Source organism: Chiloscyllium plagiosum, unplaced genomic scaffold (genome assembly GCF_037043375.1).
Source record: "Chiloscyllium plagiosum isolate Xiang-an unplaced genomic scaffold, Cpla_swu_hap1 HiC_scaffold_34, whole genome shotgun sequence".
Taxonomy (NCBI): Eukaryota; Metazoa; Chordata; class Chondrichthyes; order Orectolobiformes; family Hemiscylliidae; genus Chiloscyllium; species Chiloscyllium plagiosum.
Window position 1 is genome coordinate 34,992,222 of NW_028270172.1, and position 18,120 is coordinate 35,010,341.

At 42.6% G+C, this 18,120-nt stretch overlaps 1 protein-coding gene across 1 annotated transcript in view; it reads right to left on the minus strand.

Annotated features, from left to right (window-relative positions):
* The window catches only part of LOC122564396 (uncharacterized), a 111,464-nt gene that overhangs the window by 83,561 nt on the left and 9,783 nt on the right, over positions 1 to 18,120 (minus strand). Inside the window, exon 2 of the mRNA XM_087978436.1 lies at positions 5,830 to 5,959. Within this exon, the coding sequence (XP_087834562.1) occupies positions 5,830 to 5,847 (18 nt within the window). The 5' untranslated portion in view covers positions 5,848 to 5,959. The remainder of the gene's footprint in view (positions 1 to 5,829; positions 5,960 to 18,120) is intronic.

The following is an 18,120-nucleotide window of genomic DNA, read 5'->3' on the forward strand; positions in this document are numbered from 1 at the left end:
TGGAGAATCCACAGCTCACATTGTCACTTCCAGCCATCTGAGTATATACTACTGCCACCCTGGTCTTGGCAGGCTTTATAGAGGTTGCCTGCTTCCCCATACAGTTAAATTGTCATGATTTGCAATTAAAAAGCTGTCAGTAAGGCTGTATCCACCCTCTTCCCTGGCAGTACAGTGGCTGTGTGGCCAGCCAGCTCGCAGTCAGTCCTCACCATTAAGCCAGCGGATAAAGGGGGCGCAGTGGTAGTCTGGCGCACTGACCTCTACACCGCTGAAGCCAAACGCCAACTCGAGGACACCTCTTCCTACTGCCCCCTCGACCATGACCCCATCCCCCATCACCAAACCATCATCTGCCAGACCATTCAGAACCTCAGGAGATCTCCCACCCACAGTTTCCAACCTCATAGTCCGGGAACCCCGTACTGCCCGGTTCTACCTCCTTCCCAAGATCCACAAGCCTGACCACCCTGGCCGACCCATTGTCTCAGCATGCTCCTGCCCCACTGAACTCATCTCTACCTACCTCGACACTGTCCTATCCCCCCTAGTCCAGGAACTCCCCACATAGTTTCGAGGCACCACCCATGCCCATCTCCTCCAAGACTTCCGTTTCCCTGTCCCCCAACGCCTCATCTTCACCATGGATATCCAGTCCCTCTACACCTCCATCCGCCATGACCAGGGCCTCCAAGCCCTCCGTTTCTTCCTCTCCTGACGTCCCCAACAGTACCCTTCCACCGTCACTCTCAGTTGTTTGGCCGAACTGGTCCTCACCCTTAACAATTTCTCCTTTGAATCCTCCCACTTCCTCCAGGCCAAAGGGGTAGCCATGGGCACCCGTATGGATCCTAGCTATGCCTGACTCTTTGTTGGCTACTTGGAACAGTCCATCTTCCATAATTACACCGGCACCACTCCCCACCTCTTTCTCCGCTTCATTGATGACTGCACTGGCGCCACCTCGTGCTCCCACGAGGTGGTTGAGCAATTCATCATCTTCACCAACATATTCCATCCTGACCTTAAATTTACCTAGACCATCTCTGACACCTCCCTCCCCTTCCTGGACCTCTCCATCTCCATTAATGACAACCGACTTGACACTGACATTTTTTACAAACCCACTGGCTCCCACAGCTACCTGGATTACACCTCTTCCCACCCTATCTCTTGCAAAAATGCCATCCCGTATTCCCAATTCCTCCGCCTCCGCCGTATCTGCTCCCAGGAGGACCAGTTCCACCATAGAACACAACAGATGGCCTCCTTCTTTAGAGACCGCAATTTCCCTTCCCATGTGGTTAAAGATGCCCTCCAACGCATCTCGTCCACATCCCGCACCTCCGCCCTCAGACCCCACCCCTCCAACCGTAACAAGGACAGAACACCCCTGGTGCTCACCTTTCACCCTACAAACCTCCGCATAAACCAAATCATCTGCCGACATTTCCACCACCTCAAAAAAGACCCTAACACCAGGGATATATTTCCCTCCCCACCCCTTTCTGCCTTCCGCAAAGACCGTTTCCTCCGTGACTACCTGGTCAGGTCCACGCCCCCCTACGACCCACCCTCCCATCCTTTCACTTTCCCCTGCCACCGCAGGAACTGTAAAACCTGTGCCCACACCTCCTCCCTCACCTCTATCCAAGGCCCTAAAGGAGCCTTCCACATCCATCAAAGTGTTACCTGCACATCCACTAATATCATTTATTGTATCCATTGCTCCCGATGCGGTCTCCTCTACATTGGGGAGACTGGGCGCCTCCTAGCACAACGCTTTAGGGAACATCTCCGAGACACCCGCACCAATCAACCAAACCGCCCCGTGGTCCAACATTTCAACTCCTCCTCCCACTCTGCCGAGGACATGGAGGGCCACTCCCTCACCAACGACACCTGGAGGAAGAACGCCTCATCTTCCGCCTCGGAACACTTCAACCCCAGGGCATCAATGTGGACTTCAACAGCTTCCTCATTTCCCCTTCCCCCACCTCATTCTAGTTTCAAACTTCCAGCTCCGCACTGTCCCCTTGACTTGTCCGACCTGCCTAGCTCCTTTTCCACCTATCCACTCCACCCTCTCCTCCCTGACCTAGCACCTTCATCTCCTCCCCCACTCACCTATTGTACTCTATGCTACTTTCTCCCCATCCCCACCCTCCTCTAGCTTATCTCTCCAAGCTTCAGGCTCTCTGCCTTTATTCCTGATGAAGGGCTTTTGCCTGAAACGATTTTGCTGCTCGTCGGATGCTGCCTGAATTGCTGTGTTCTTCCAGCACCACTGATCCTCAACCTTGAGATGCTAGTCTATACATATTTTATGGGTTTTTGTTTTCTGTAAACCCCCACACTACTGCCAACAGCAGTAGTGCTTATTTATTCCCCAGCACCCATGTCATGTATGCCCAGGAGTAGGACACAGTGAAGAACAACAAGTGCAGAAATCTTTATTTGTATTCCACCAGCAGGAAGAGAGGAAACATCCGAGTGGTCAGAGACAAGCAGTGCCCTTCTCCTCACAGGGCAATGTGTAAGTGATCGACAAAAGGGGAGGCAGGGATCATATCAAAATAGATTCGGAGGGTGAAATAGAACACTCTACAACCTGTAGTGCCCACCTTTCCGTGAAAACCTTGAGGGTGTTGGTAGAAACTGCGTGCTTCTCCACAGAAAAGGGGCAGGCAATCAGCCATTAAGGCTCTATCCGTTACACCTTTGCCTATTAAACAACCAACAATCAAGCCTCTATTCTTTAAACTACTGCTATTAAATCTATATCCATTAAATATTTGTCTTCCACTTATTCAATCACTGTCTGATAGATGTTTGCCCATTACTCTTCCATTAAATAAATCTCTATCCAGTAAGCTTCCATCAAGAATAATTTAGCTATCACACCTCCAGTGATATGTGGTTAAGTAGCATAGTGTTAATGTTACTGGTCTAATAATGCAGAGGCCTAGACAAATAATCCGGAGAGGAGTTCAAATCCCACTATGGCAGCAGAGAAATTTAAATTCAGCTGGTTAACAGACACACAGTGTTTTTCATACCAAACCCCTAGAAAAATAAGTGAATTAAATTAGGTATGCTAAAGGTAAACTCACTGAGTCAAACCTTGCAAAGTTTTACTTACAAATAGGAACGAGTGAGAACATTTGTGAGGAAAAAAAGGCATCGAGAAATAAAGCAGAAAGGAACACAAAACAAAACAATCACTTTCACCAGGAAGAAAAGTCAGAAAATCAAACTAAAAAACTGTAGTGTCTTAAAGGAAATGGCTGCAAAGATCGCATGTACATTGATTATAATCTTACAAAATGTGAGGTTATCCACGTTGACAGAAAGCACCACACATTCCTGCAATAAGCCTCCAAGCATTGCAATTCCCATTTAATGTTCTCAATTCATTTCCCATTCATAAGGGTCAATCATTAAGTCTCAATTCACTGGACACTAATGATCAAACATTGACCAATAACACTCCATTCATTGAACCATTGACATTAAACCTCCATTCTTTAAATACCTTAGTAACTATTCAGCAATGAAACTCCCATTTGTTAAATGTCCAATCAATCAATCTCAGTACATTTTAAAAGCTAAACTCACACCTTTAATTCTTTGTCCATTAAATTTCTATCCAACAAGCATCCATTTTAAAACTTTGTTGCTGAAATCCAATCCATTTGTTGAGTTCGGTGTATCAAAGTACTAATCAATGAGCTTCCTTCAATCACTAAACAGCAGACTGTTTAAAATGTGAGGACAATTGGATGGTGGATGATCAGCTGAAAGGTATCTGGATAATCTGAATTGAATTGATTTATTATGATGTGTACCAAGGTTCAGTGAAAAGCTTAGTCTTGCAAGCAATACAGGCAGTTCACATAGATAAGTAGCATAGATAAGTAAATACGCAAAAATAAAAACACAGGTACAGGCGAATGTTAAGAGTTTGAGAATCCATTCAGTATTCTAACAACAGTAGGGTAGAAACTGTTTCGAAACCGGTTGGTGCATGTGTTCAGGCTTCTGTACCTTCTCCCCAGTGGTAGAGGTTGTAGAAAAACATTGCCAAAGTGGGAAGGATCTTCGAGAATGCTGGCGGCCTTTCCTTGACAATGGGCCTGGTAGAAGGATTCTACAGATGGGAGGGTGGCCTTTGTGATTGTCCGGGCCAAGTTCACCACTCTCTGTAATTGTCTCTGATCTTGAATGGTACAGTTGCCATACCAGATAGCGATACATCCAGACAGAATGCTCTTGATGGCGCATCTATAAAAGTTGGCAAGAGTATTCGCCATCGCCAAATTTCCTCAGCTGCCTGAGGAAGAAGAGACAGTGTTGGGCTTTTGTAATCAGTGCGAACACATGAAGAGTCCAAGAAAGTTTGTTGTGGATGACCACTCCTTGGAGCTTGACACTCTCCACTCATTCCACCTCTGCGCTGTTAATGTGTATGGGGGCATGAGTATCATCCTGCCGAAAGTCAATAATGAGTTCTTTGGTTTTGCCGGCATTAAGAGCTAGGTTGTTTTCAGTGCACCATTTATCCAGGTTTTCCACCTCCAGTCTGTAGTCTGTTTTGTTGTCATCTGAGATTTGACCAACTATGGTTGTGTCATCAGCGAACTTGTAAATGGCATTAGTCTGGTATTTGGCAATGCAGTCATGGGTAAACAGTGAGTACAGTAGGGGGTGGAGTACGCACCCCTGGGGGCTCCAGTGTTGAGTGTTAGTGAAGATGAAATATTGTCCCCAATCTTCATTGATTGTGGCCTGTGGGTCAGGAATCTGAGGATCCGGTTGCAGAGAGTGGGGCTTAGTCAGAGATCACAAAGTTTCATAATCAGTCTAGGGGAGATAAGAGTGTTGAAGGCTTAACTGAGTCAATGAGCAGGATTCTTACGTAGCTGTTCTTGTGTCAAGATGTCCTACAGAGGAGTGAAGGGTAGGTGATACGGCATCTAACATGGATCTGTTGGTCCGATAGGCAAATTGGAGTGGATCTAGAGTAGTGATACCTGTTTCTTTCACCCATATCATGAAACTATCCCTATAATTCAATCTACTTGCTAATAATGTGCTGTCTTATCAACCATATTAATCAATGTCTCATTTTACTTGGTGTTGTCATGGCTGAAATTTCAAAGACTGACCACTTCAAGATGAGAGGGCTTACAATTTAAGCACTGTAAAATATTACAAGGTAAAATACAAGTGAAAAACACCTTACTTCTCTTTGGAATTCTGACCTCACATCACAGCAACTCACTTTTCAATAATGATTATGAAAAAACAGTGAGAAACGAGGAACTTGACTAACCATACCTCTAGCCATCTCTACCACAAAGACTTTTGTTTCACTCATTTCTGGAACACTGGTTAATCACATTGCAGTCTCCCAGATTTTGCAAATTAAACAACCGAGAACCTATACCTATTTTCTGTGCTTATACCTCTGACAGATGCTGTAATCAATAGGACCGAGTCCCTGCTCTTTCATCACATATTTTCTTTCTCTTTTCTCAACATTTTTCCACTTCCCTTTTAAACTATTATGAATTATGCGTTCCCTCCTGTTTCTGGTAACAATTATAACCTCTCCACTCCTTAATGGAATCTTCAATTTATTCCATCCAGTTGACCTATAAAAATTGGAAAGCAGTTCTAGGAAAGTCTCAACAGTGATCGTCAGGAAGGTTAAATAAGCAAATGAAAATGAGAGAACTGATATTTAACTTTGAAACAAACATATTGCAAGTTGAGAAATGCTAAAATATCCAGCCATAAAAAATTTCAATCAATATTCATCCTCACCTGTTGCATCACCTTCATGCTTTGCTATCCTGGTAAATGAATATCTACAGTCAAGTGGGATTTTTCTTCTCAGAAAACTCAGTTTGAGCTTTCACTGTACCAATGGTGATAGTGATGATGTTTGCCCTCCCTGTGAAAATTCAGGAAAATGACATCAATGTTTCATCTCACCCAGAAAGTCTGCCTGAATACAAATTTTAGTTTGGAATTAACTTGTGATACCACCAGGCAAACAATTAACTAATTTTACAATATTTCTGTTTGTTATTTGAGCAAACCAGTCCACCTAGAGCACAACACATTCATTGCATAGACCATAAGAAATAAGAACATGAATAGGCCATTTCACCCCTTGAGTTTGTTCCACCATTCAGTAGGAATCAATATTCTTGTCCACTTTTCAGCCTTTTCCCCTTCACCCTCGAGTCCTGTATTGATGAAGAATGTATCAGCCTTAAATATACACATTGCTCTCTGTGGCAAGGAGTTCCAAAAACTTACAACCCTCAGAGAAGAAGTTCTTCCTCATCTCAAGTCTTAAAATGATGTCCCTTTGTTCTGAAATTATGCAGTCTGATCCTTGAATCCCCCATGAAGCGGTGACCTTAGAGGTTTATAAAATCATGAGGGGCATGGATAGGGTAAATAGACAAGGTATTTTCCCTGGGGTGGGGGAGTCCAGAACTAAAGGGCATAGGTTTAGGGTGAGAGGGGAGAGATTTAAAAAAGAACCGAAGGGGCAAATCTTTCACGCAAAGGGTGGTGCATGTATGGATTGAGCTGCCAGAGGTGGTGGTGGAAGATCTGGATGGGTATATGAATAGGAAGAATTTAGAAGGATATGGGTCAATTGCTGGCAAATGGAACTAGATTAATTTAGGATATCTGGTCAGCATGGATAAGTTGGACTGAAGGGTCTGTTTCAGTGCTGAAAATCTCTATGACTCGAATTCTATCCTCTCAATATTTACCTTGTTGAGCCCCTTAAGAATCCTACATGTTTCAATGAGATCACCTCTCATTCTTCAAAACTCCACAAAGTCCCAATCTGTTTAGCCCTTGTTCATATGACAATTCTTCCATTCCAGGCCTCATCATAGTGAGCCTTCTTTGAATTGCCTCCAAATAAAATATTTTAAATAAAGGAATCAACATGACAGTAGGAGTATACTTAATAGGGAAATCAGGAGGGCAAAAAGAGGATAAGAGATAGCTTTGGCAAATAGGGTTTAGGAGAATTGAAAGGGATTTTACAAATACATTAAGGACAAAAGGGTAACTCAGGCGCGAATAGTGCCGTTCAAAGATCAATTTTCCCCCCCGACGTGATCGACGATGCCCTCCACCGCATCTCCTCCACTTCCCGCTCCTCCGCCCTTGAGCCCCGCCCCTCCAACCGCCACCAGGACAGAACCCCACTGGTCCTCACCTACCACCCCACCAATCTCCATGTACAGCGCATCATCCGCCGTCACTTCCGCCACCTCCAAACGGACCCCACCACCAAGGATATATTTCCCTCCCCTCCTCTATCAGCTTTCCGTAGAGACCACTCCCTCCGCGACTCCCTTGTCAGATCCATACCCCCCACCAACCCAACCTCCACTCCCGGCACCTTCCCTTGCAACCGCAGGAGGTGCAACACTTGCGCCCACACCTCCCCCCTCACTTCTCTCCAAGGCCCCAAAGGAAACTTCCATATCCGCCACAGATTCACCTGCACCTCCACCCACATTATCTACTGCATCCGCTGCAGCCGGTGTGGCCTCCTCTATATTGGGGAGACAGGCCGCCTACTTGCGGAGCGATTCATAGAGCACCTCTGGGCCACCCGGACGAACCAACCCAATCACCCTGTAGCACAGCATTTCAACTCCCCCTCCCACTCCACCGAGGATATGCAGGTCATTGGACTCATCCACCGCCAAACCACAACAACGCGACGGTCGGAGGAGGAGCGTCTTATCTTCCGACTGGGAACCCTCCAACCACAGGGGATGAACTTGGACTTCACCAGTTTCTTCATCCCCCCTCCCCCCACCTTGTCTCAGCCGAATCCCTCCAGCCCGGCACCGCCTTCCTGACCTGCAGTCTTCTTCTTGACCTCTCCGCCTCCACCCTACTCCGACCTATCACCTTCACCTTGACCTCTTTCCACCTATCACATTTCCAACGCCCCTCCTCCAAGTCCCTCCTCCCTACCTTTTATCTTCTCCTGCTGAACACTCTCTGCTCATTCCTGAAGAAGGGCATGTGCCCGAAACGTCGAATCTTCTGTTCCCTAGATGCTGCCTGACCTGCTGTGCTGTTCCAGCAATAAAGTTTCAGCTTTGATCTCCAGCGTCTGCAGACCTCACTTTCTCCCCGTTCAAAGATCAGCAAGGCAGCCTTTGTGTGGAGCCACAGGAGATGGGGGAGATACTAAATAAGTATTTTGCATCAGTATTTACTGTGGAAAAGGACATGGAAGACATAGAATGTGGGGAAATAGACAGTGACATCTTGAAAAATGTCCATATTACAGAGGAAGTGTTGGATGTCTTGAAATGCATAAAGGTGGATAAATCTTCAGGACCTGATCAGAACTCTGTAGGAAGCTAGAGAAGTTATTGCAGGGCCCTTTGCTGAGATATTTATATCATTGATGGTCACAGGTGAGGTACTAGAAGACTGGAGGTTGGCTAATGTGGTGCCACTATTTATGAAATGTGGTAAGGACAAGCCAGGGAACGATAGACCGGTGAGCCTGATGTCAGTGGTGGGCACATTGTTGGAGGGAATCCTGAGAGACAGGATTTACACGTTTTTGGAAAAGCAAGGATTGATTAGGGATCGACAACATGGCTTTGTGAGTGGAAATCATGTTTAATTAACTTGATTGAGTTTTTTTAAGAAGTAACAAAGAGGATTGATGAGAGCAGAGCAGTGGACTTAATCTATATGGACTTCAGTAAGATGCCCAAGGGAGCCTGGTTAACAAGGTGAGATCTAATAGAATACAGGGAGAACTAACCATTTGGATACAAAATTGGCTCTAAGATAGAAGACAGAGGGTGGTGGTGGGAGAGTTGTTTTTCAGAGTGGAGGCCTGTGACCAGTGGAGTGCCACAAGGATCGGTGCTGGGTCCACTACTTTTTGTCCTTACTATAAATGATTTGGAGATGAACATAGGAGGTATCGTTAGTAAGTTTGCAGATGATTCCAAAATTGGAGGTGTAGTGGACAGCAAAGGAGGTTACCTCAGATTACAATGGGACCTTGATCAGGTGGCCAATGGGCTAAGGATTGGCAGATGGAGTTTAATTTAGATAAATGTAAGGTGCTGCATTTTGGAAAAGCAAATCTTAGCAGGACTTATACACTTAATGATAAGGTCCTGAGGAGTGTTGCTAAACAAAGAGACCTTGGAGCGCAGGTTCATAGTCCCTTCAAAGTAGAATCGCAGGTAGATAGGATAGTGAAGAAGGCGTTTAGTACATTTTCCTTTATTGGTCAGAGCATTGAATATAGGAGTTGGGAAGTCACATTGGAGCTGTACAGGACGTTGGTTAGGCCACTTTTGGAATATTGTGTGCAATTCTGGTGTCCATCCTATTGGAAGCATGTTGTGAAAGGGTTCAGAAAAGATTTAGGGATGTTGCCAGGGTTGGAGGATTTGAGCTTTAGGGAGAGGCTGAATAAGCTGTTTTCCCTAGAACGTCAAAAGCTGAGGGATGACCTCATCAAGGTTTATAAAATCATGACGGGCATGGATAGGATAAATTGGCAAAGTATTTTCACTGGGGTGGGGGAGTCCAGAACTAGAGGGTTTATGTTTAGGGTGAGAGGGCAAAGATATAAAAGGGACCGACAGGGCAACGTTTCCCACGCAGAGGATGGTGCGTGTATGGAATGAGCTGCCAGAAAAAGTGGTGGAGTCTGGTACAATGTCAACATTGAAAAGGCACATGAAAGGGTCTATTTCCATGTTGGAATTAGATTACTTTCAGTGTGGAAACAGGCCCTTCGGCCCAACAAGTCCACACCGACCTGCCGAAGTGCAACCCACCCAGACCCATTCCCCTACATTTACTCCTTCACCTAACATTACGGGCAATTTAGCATGGCCAATTCACCTAACCTGCACATTTTTGGACTGTGGAAGGAAACCGGATCACCCGGAGGAAACCCACACAGCCACGGGGACGATGTGCACAGTTAATTGCCTGAGGCGGGAATTGAAACCGGGTCTCTGGCGCTGTGAGGCAACAGTGCTAACCACTGTGCCACCGTGCCGCCCACATGTTGTACACCTCTATCACTCTATGCTCACAGTACTCCAGATATGGTCACACCAGCACCTTATACAGTTGCAGTAGGACTTCCCTACCCTTATACTCCAACCTTCTTGAAGTAAGAATCAACATTCCATTTACCTTCCAGATTACCTGTTGCACCTGTTTGCTGTTTTTTTATTTCATGCACAGATATCCTCAAGTCCCTTTGTGTTGTAGCTTTCTGCAGCTTTTCCCCCCATTTAATGAATATTCTGTTTTCCCTTTCAACATGAACAACTTCAGAACTTTTCACATTATACTCCATTTGATTTATGTCCACTATCAAGATATGTCTGCAAATGTTGTATCCCTTTTGCAACCTGCCTTTCTACCTATTTTTGTGCTGTCTATTGGCAATGGTACATCTGCTTTCTTTTTCCAAGTCAAAATGATCTATTGCAAACAGACGTACATTGTTGTGGTACCAGTACTGAAACTTGTGGAGCCCAACTAGTTAGAGACCTGAAAAGAACATCTTATCCCTACTCACCGTTGCCTGCCACAGAGTCATAGATTTGTATAGCATGGAAATAGACCCTTTAGTCCAACTTGTCCATTCTAACCAGATATCCTATCCTTCCCCTCACGGTGTTATAAACCTTTCCAAGGTCCCTCCTCAGTCTCCAACACTCCAAGGAAAATAGTCGCAGCCTATTCAGCCTCTCCTCGTGGCTCAAATCACTCCCATTATCCAGTGTTCTCCCTGTGCCAATATACTACTATCTCCAAGATCCTCTTATAACTTAATCTTTGTAAGATACCTTGTCAAAACATTTCTGGAAGTCTGAGCACAACACATCTACTGATCTTGAAAAAACCCACTAAATTAGGCATCCATGATTTCCCTTTCATGAAGCCATGCTGACTGCTTGATTAGATGACGAATTGCCAAATGTGCTACTATTTCTTTAATCATCTGCAATACTTTTCTGCAGTACCAAGGATCATTCCAAGGTTGTGATTTCTCTCATATAGAATGTAAGGTTAAAACATTGTTGCAATCTTTTTTGTTGTAATTAAGTACAAGTCACAGAAACCAGCTTTCAGTCATGTATTTCAAGTAAAGGTGGTACAGAAAGTCAGGCCCATTGGACATCTTCAGCTTGCCCTACATGTTACTGTGATTTACAAAAAAAGTATACTCCAATTCCAAATGCAGAGACAGACATGCCATTCCTGTGGTTATTAGCTTATGCCATAGAGTGTGGGTTCATTTGGCAAAGTTGGGATCCTGATGAGTACAAACATGCCAGACACCACAGACAGCGGAGCCAATTCAGTATAAATAGAGCAGCTTTAGGTGTCCAATCAGTTTTGCTGTCTTGAACACTCCAGTGGAGACTTAAGTAGTTGCAGAAAACTCCAAGAAGCATAGAACTCACCATCCAATAGGGCAACAACGCAAAATCCAGCTGAAGAACCTTTGTAGAACGAGAGTTTCCTCCATATGTAAATATGTCAAACAGTCTTCAATTCACTGTTGATCTGCCAGACATCTAACATGAAATTGGTTATGAAAAGATTTACACTGCTAGGTGCTCAAACTAAATTCCAACACATTGTCTAATGTAGCAAATAGTCTGAAATACTGAACTCCCAGCTCTAATTAAAACCAAACTGTTTGGATTCTCCAGTTAACTACTTGTATGTACCACTCACTGACTGTTCAGATTCCAGTTGACCAAATCAGTGGGGCATTCTTTCATTTGAATCTATTTCAACCTGATTTACATTTAAAGTTATCATTTACTTTCAAATTGCCTTTGACAAATGTTTCAATGGTTGTGTGATGGTAGGTAGTGTACACTGCAATCTGTTACTTTTCAATATATCATTGGTGGCATATTACAACCATTGTTTTGCAGGTACATTATAGTCTTTAAATATGATTACAGCCTTTATTATGTGAGTGACTTTACAGTTCTTGTTGTGTTATTTCACAATATATGCATGACTTGTTACATGTGGTAATTTTCAATATCATGTTTGGTCCATTTTGGCAGATTATGGTATAATTTGGCCATTAAATGTTCTGTAATGGGGAATAAAGTTAATGATAAAGAGAGTGGGGCAAAATACAAGGAAGGTGCAGAAGGAATGTAGAGTATGGCTTGTGGATATAGTTTGAAAGAGCAACAAAGTCAACAGATTAGATTATGGCAGTATTGCATTCCAGACTAAAAAGTCTGGTGCATCTACCTTCTTCCCTAAGGACTGTGGATCTCCTGTCTCCGAAACCAAAAAACTGTCTCAAGCTCCTGTCTTCACTTTCTTAGAATGCTGGCAGTATCTTTGCTCTTTCCAGTGTCATCTGCAGTTTTTGTGTCTTTCTTCTAGAAGCTGTCTGGTGCTCCTGACCATGATAAAAATGTAGTGATGAGAAATCGGTTTTGAAAAAAAGTCTAATTGAACTCAAAACGATTACTGCTTTTCTGTTTCCATAAATGCTGCTCGACCTGCTGAGTTTATTCAACATTGTTTTTATTTCTGATCTCCAGCAATCACAGTATTTTGCTTTAAATTTGGTCTTTCTGATTCCTTGGAATTGCCATGTTCTCTCGTCTTCTCTCTCTGGAGAATGTCTGGATCTCGTGTCCTCGACTGACAGCGCACCTAGTGATTCTGCCTCCATTCCTTGATGCTTGTCCGGTTTGAACATTGCACCTTCTTATTTAGGGGTGAACAGTGTACAGACAATGTATTAGAGATGGTCATGTCTTTCTGTCGGTAGTTAGGTAAAGAGATATGAAAACCAATTCAGTCTGGAAATTTCCTTGATAATCCTGGGATCTAATTTAGCTCTTTTAAACACTGCTTCATTGATTGCCATTGATCAATCCTGTCATGTCATGCAGTTGTCTTCTGCAATGGGTGTAGCTGCTATTAAAACTGCTTCAGTATCCTAATTGCATTTAATCAGACCGCAGGTTGTGCTCAAGAACAGCAGAAAAGGATTCTTGCAAAGCTGCAGTTTTTTGGTTTATAAATGGAAAACTGACGGGCAAACATATATATTGGCAAGGCATGGGGTTGGGAGGGGAATGTATCACACACAAAACATTGTAATAAATTTAATTTAGATTGTGCCTTTTGCACAATTACTGCTAATACATATTCCCATTGTGTAAAGCTCAAGTCCAGGTGCAAAAACTCAAAATGAGTTTATCAAAATGAACTCTAGTCCTGAATGTGCCTGGATTAATTATCAGAATGTGTTTGTTACAGAATGGTATGCAAGAGGTATATACAGAGTTCCTGAGAATACCTCAGCTGTGACGATAGGGTTACGGTTCCTACGGCAATGTAGAAATCGTAGAGTAATAGAGAGAGCATTACTTTAACAAAGTTAGAAGAGTTACAGTAACATAGATAGGAAAGGAATACAGTTGCCAAAATTGTTAGAAGAAACATTTCAGTGTTATGGATCAGACCAAAGCCCCTCAAAATATATTAAAAAGATAGCCTGGACCCTAACTTTTTCTTAATTTAAAAGGCAAGTGTAAGGGTTTGGGTTCCAGGTGCAATCCACTGGTCAAATTAATTGACTGGAATCAGAATCCCTACAGTGTGGAAGCAGGCCTTCAGCCCATTGAATCTGCACACCCTCCAAAGAGCATCTCACCCAGACTCACCCCCCAACCCTATCCCTGTAACCCTGCATTTCCCATAGCTAATCTACATAGCCTACACAATCCTGGACACTATGAGGAAATTTAGCATGGCCAATCCACCTAACCTGCATATATTTGGACTGAGAGGGGAAACTGGAGCACCTGGAAGAAACTCACGCAGATACAGGAACACTTTATTTTCATACTACTGATAAAAAAAAGGCAAAATAAAAGAATTTGCTCAACTGCATTGAAATGCTTAACAAAATAATATATTTACTACTAATTAACTATTCCAATATAGTAATATTCAATAATCACACCTTTGTCAAAGGCAAATTCAGTAAAATAGTTTGTCTCACATGTAATTCTTGCAGCTTTTATCTGTAAGTGAGAGAAATAAAAGCTACCACATTCAGCTTCAAGATCTAGCAATGGCAGAAAGCTAAAACTAAGAATCCTGGTTCTGTGGGAATTTGAACCCACCTGTTCAGGCTGCTTCTAATGTTCCAGATTTTAAAAAAAAACCCAAGGCTTCACAAACGGTTTACTTTGTTGTCTTTCAGCAGACCACTCGATATTGGTTTCAACTTTTCTTCATTTAAAAAAAGGGACAAAATACACCTCTTAAAGTCATTGTATTGTCAGAACAGGAACATGGAGAAAGAAGCTTCATAATGAGAGAGGGGTTACACAGCAACAACTTATTTCTGTAGTCCCTGTATAACCATCAAATGTACCAAGCCAAGAAAATGAATTATTAAATATAGTTTGATATTGAGGTATACAAGAAGAAATTAGAATATTTAATTTAAAAAACTTTGTCAATAAAAAGATAAGCTTTGAGGAGTGTAAAGAAGGAAAGAGAGGTACAAGAAAGTAAATACAGAATTATAAGCCTCGGGAGCTGAAGTAACGGCTGCCAATAGTGAAGCAATTAAAATCCAGGATAATCAAAAGGCCAGAATGGATGTACAGGAATTAAGGAGAGTGGAGCATATTTCTGAGGTAAGGAGGCATGAGGCCATGAGGGACTTTAAAACAAGACTATTTTTAATATTTGGGTATTGCGTGACTGAGAACTAAATGTTAATCATTGAGTACAGCAATGATGGCTGAATGGGATTTGGTGGCTGAGTTTTGAACAACTTCCAAGATAACGGACGGCCAGACAGAAGGCAGCCAAATCTAAACTGGGATGGTAATGTCTGAAGTTAATAGTAAATGATATGAGGAAGAATTCATTGAGTGTATTCTGGACAGTTATCTAGAACAATATGTGCTGAATCCAACAGGGACCAGGTGATGTGTAATAAGGCAGGTTTAATAAATTATCTCAATGTAAAAAATCCCCCCAGAAAGCATCACCATAACACGGTAGAAATTAGCATTCAGCTTGAGAGGTCGGAACTTGGTGTGGTGTACTAAGCTTAAAAAGGGTAATTACAAAGGAATGAGTACACAGCTGGCTGGAGTGGACTGGGAAAGAAATTCAGCAGCAAAGATAATAGCAGATGTTTAAGAAAATAGTTTTAAGGCCCACAGCAAAGACATATTGCAGTGAGAAAGAATGATTCTCGGAAGGGGAGAAGCCAATATTGATTAACTAGGGAAATTAGGGATAAAATCAAATGTAAACAAAAAACATAGAATGTGCCAAAGTTGTAAGCCAGAGAATTGGGCAAGTTAAAAAAAAAATCACAAAAGACAACCAAAAAAAGTTTTTAAAGTGAGAAAATAAATTGAGAGTAAACTTGAAAGTAGTATCTCGACGGACAATAAAGCTTCTTCAAATACAGGCAGTCCCTGGATTGCAAACAGATTCTATCCTTGAGACCATTCAGAAATTGATTTATATGCAAGTAGGCATACAATGCAAGACAATGTAAGATAGCCATTCCCAAATATTTGGAAATACTCATACATCAATATTTAAAGTTACATTTTTGTGTGGATTACATTTGTAAGTACAGGCATTCCTAACTCAGATGTTTAGAAGTCAGAGAGCCCCATTTATAAAAAGGAATAGAGAAGCAAAACTAGACACAAGCCCCTCAGAAGAATGAGGCTATAGAAAAAAAAATGGTGAATCAGGAAATAGCAGAGGAGTTGAATAAATATTTTGGCGTCTTTACATTAGACTAAACTGACAGCATTTCAAAATTAGTAAATATTTATGTGGAACAAAGAAGAGAGGAAATAAATACAGGAAATATCACTGAAGGGAAAGTGCTAGAGAAACTTATGGCGAATGGCCATTAGGTTCTCTAGACCTGATAACATGCATCCTAGGATATTAGAGGAAGTAGCTACAGAGGATCCTTAGATTCTGGAAAAGTTCTAAAGGATTGGAAAACTGCAAATGTAACATACTGAATTATAAAAGGGAGGGAGATTCAGGTAAAAACAGGTAGCTACAGCTTAGTGTCTCTTATTGGGAAAATGTTGGAGTCTCTTATAAAGAATGTAATAGCATAGGATCTAGAAATGCATAATATGATTAGCAGAGCCAGCATGGCTTCCTGAAGGGGAACTCATGCCTGACAAATTTACTTGAATTCTTTGAGGACACAGGGAAATCAGTGGGCCTAATCTTTTTTGGGTTTTCAGAAGGCATAAGATACCAGACACTATGCTACTTAATAAGAACCTGTGGTGATGGACGCTGTTTGTGAGCATGGACAGAGAATTGACTAACTAAAAGACTGAAATGGGGTGGTGGGGGGTGTGAGGTTCGGGGTCACTTGCAGGATAGCAATCTGAAACTAGTAGTGTGCCATGGGGATCAGTGCTTGGGCCACAATTATTTTTCATATATTTTAATGACCTTGGATGAGGAAAGTGAATGTACTACAGCCAACTTTGCAGGTGACATGGAAATAGCTGGGAAAGCAGATAGTGTGGATGATAGTCTGCAGAGGAATATAGATAGGATAAACAAGTGGCCAAAAAACTTGATAGATGGAATAAAATATGGGAAAGTGAGGTTATGCACTTTGACAAGAATTGAAGAGTTGAATATTATTTAATTGAAGAAATACTGCAGAAAATTGCAGGACAAAGAAAGTTGGGAGTCCTCATGCATCACAAAAAAGCTAGCATCCAAGTTCAATGGGTTAGAGGGAAGGCAGTCGGCATATTGGCAATTATTACAAAGAAAATGAGTACAAAAGTACAATGGTGTTTCTAAAGTAATACAAGATACAAGTCACACCACAACTGGAATTCTGTGAACAGTTTTAGGTCCCTTAGCGAAGGAAAGATATACTAACATTGGAAGCAACCCAGAAATGAATCGTTAGGCCAATAAGAGATATGGAGGGATTATAGCACAGTGGAGTAAATTGGGACTGTACACGTTGGAATATAGAAAAATGAGGATTAATCATACTGAAATATATAAGATTCTTAGTAGACTTAACAGGAGAGATGCAGAAAGGTTATTTCCTCTTGCTGAGATATTTGTATCATCGATAGTCACAGGTGAGGTGCTGGAAGACTGGAGGTTGGCTAACGTGGTGCCACTGTTTAAGAAGGCTGGTAAGGACAAGCCAGGGAACTATAGACCAGTGAGCCTGACGTCGGTGGTGGGCAGGTTGTTGGAGGGAATCCTGAGGAACAGGATGTACATGTATTTGGAAAGGCAAGGACTGAGTAGGGATAGTCAACATGGCTTTGTGCATGGGAATTCATGTCTCACAAACTCGATTGAGTTTTTTGAGGATGTAACCAAGAGGATTGATGAGGCCAGGGCGGTAGATGTGATCTATATGGACTTCAGTAAGGCATTCAACAAGGTTCATGGGAGGCTAATTAGCAAGGTTAGATCTCATGGAATACAGGGAGAACTAGCCATTTGGATACAGACCTGGCTCAAAGGTAGAAGACAGAGGGCGGTGGTGGAGGGCTGTTTTTCAGATTGGAGGCCTGTGAACAAGGAGTGCCACAAGGATCAGTGCTGGGTCCTCTACTTTTTGTCATTTACATAAATGTTTTGGATGAAAGCATAGGAGGTACAGTTAGTAAGTTTGCAGAGAACACCAAAATTGGAGGTGTAGTGGACAACAAAGAGGATTACCTGATTACAACAGGATCTTGACCAGATGGGCCAATGGGCTGAGAAGTGGCAGATAGTGTATAATTTAAATAAATGTGAGGTGCTTCATTTTGGGAAAGCAAATCTTAGCAGAACTTATACACTTAATGGTAAGGTCCTTGGGAGTGTTGCTGAACAAAGAGACCTTGGAGTGCAGGTTCATAGCTCCTTGAAAGTAGAGTCGCAGGTAGATAGGATAGTGAAGAATGCATTTAGTATGCTTTCCTTTATTGGTCAGAGCATTGAGTATAGGAGTTGGGAGGTCAT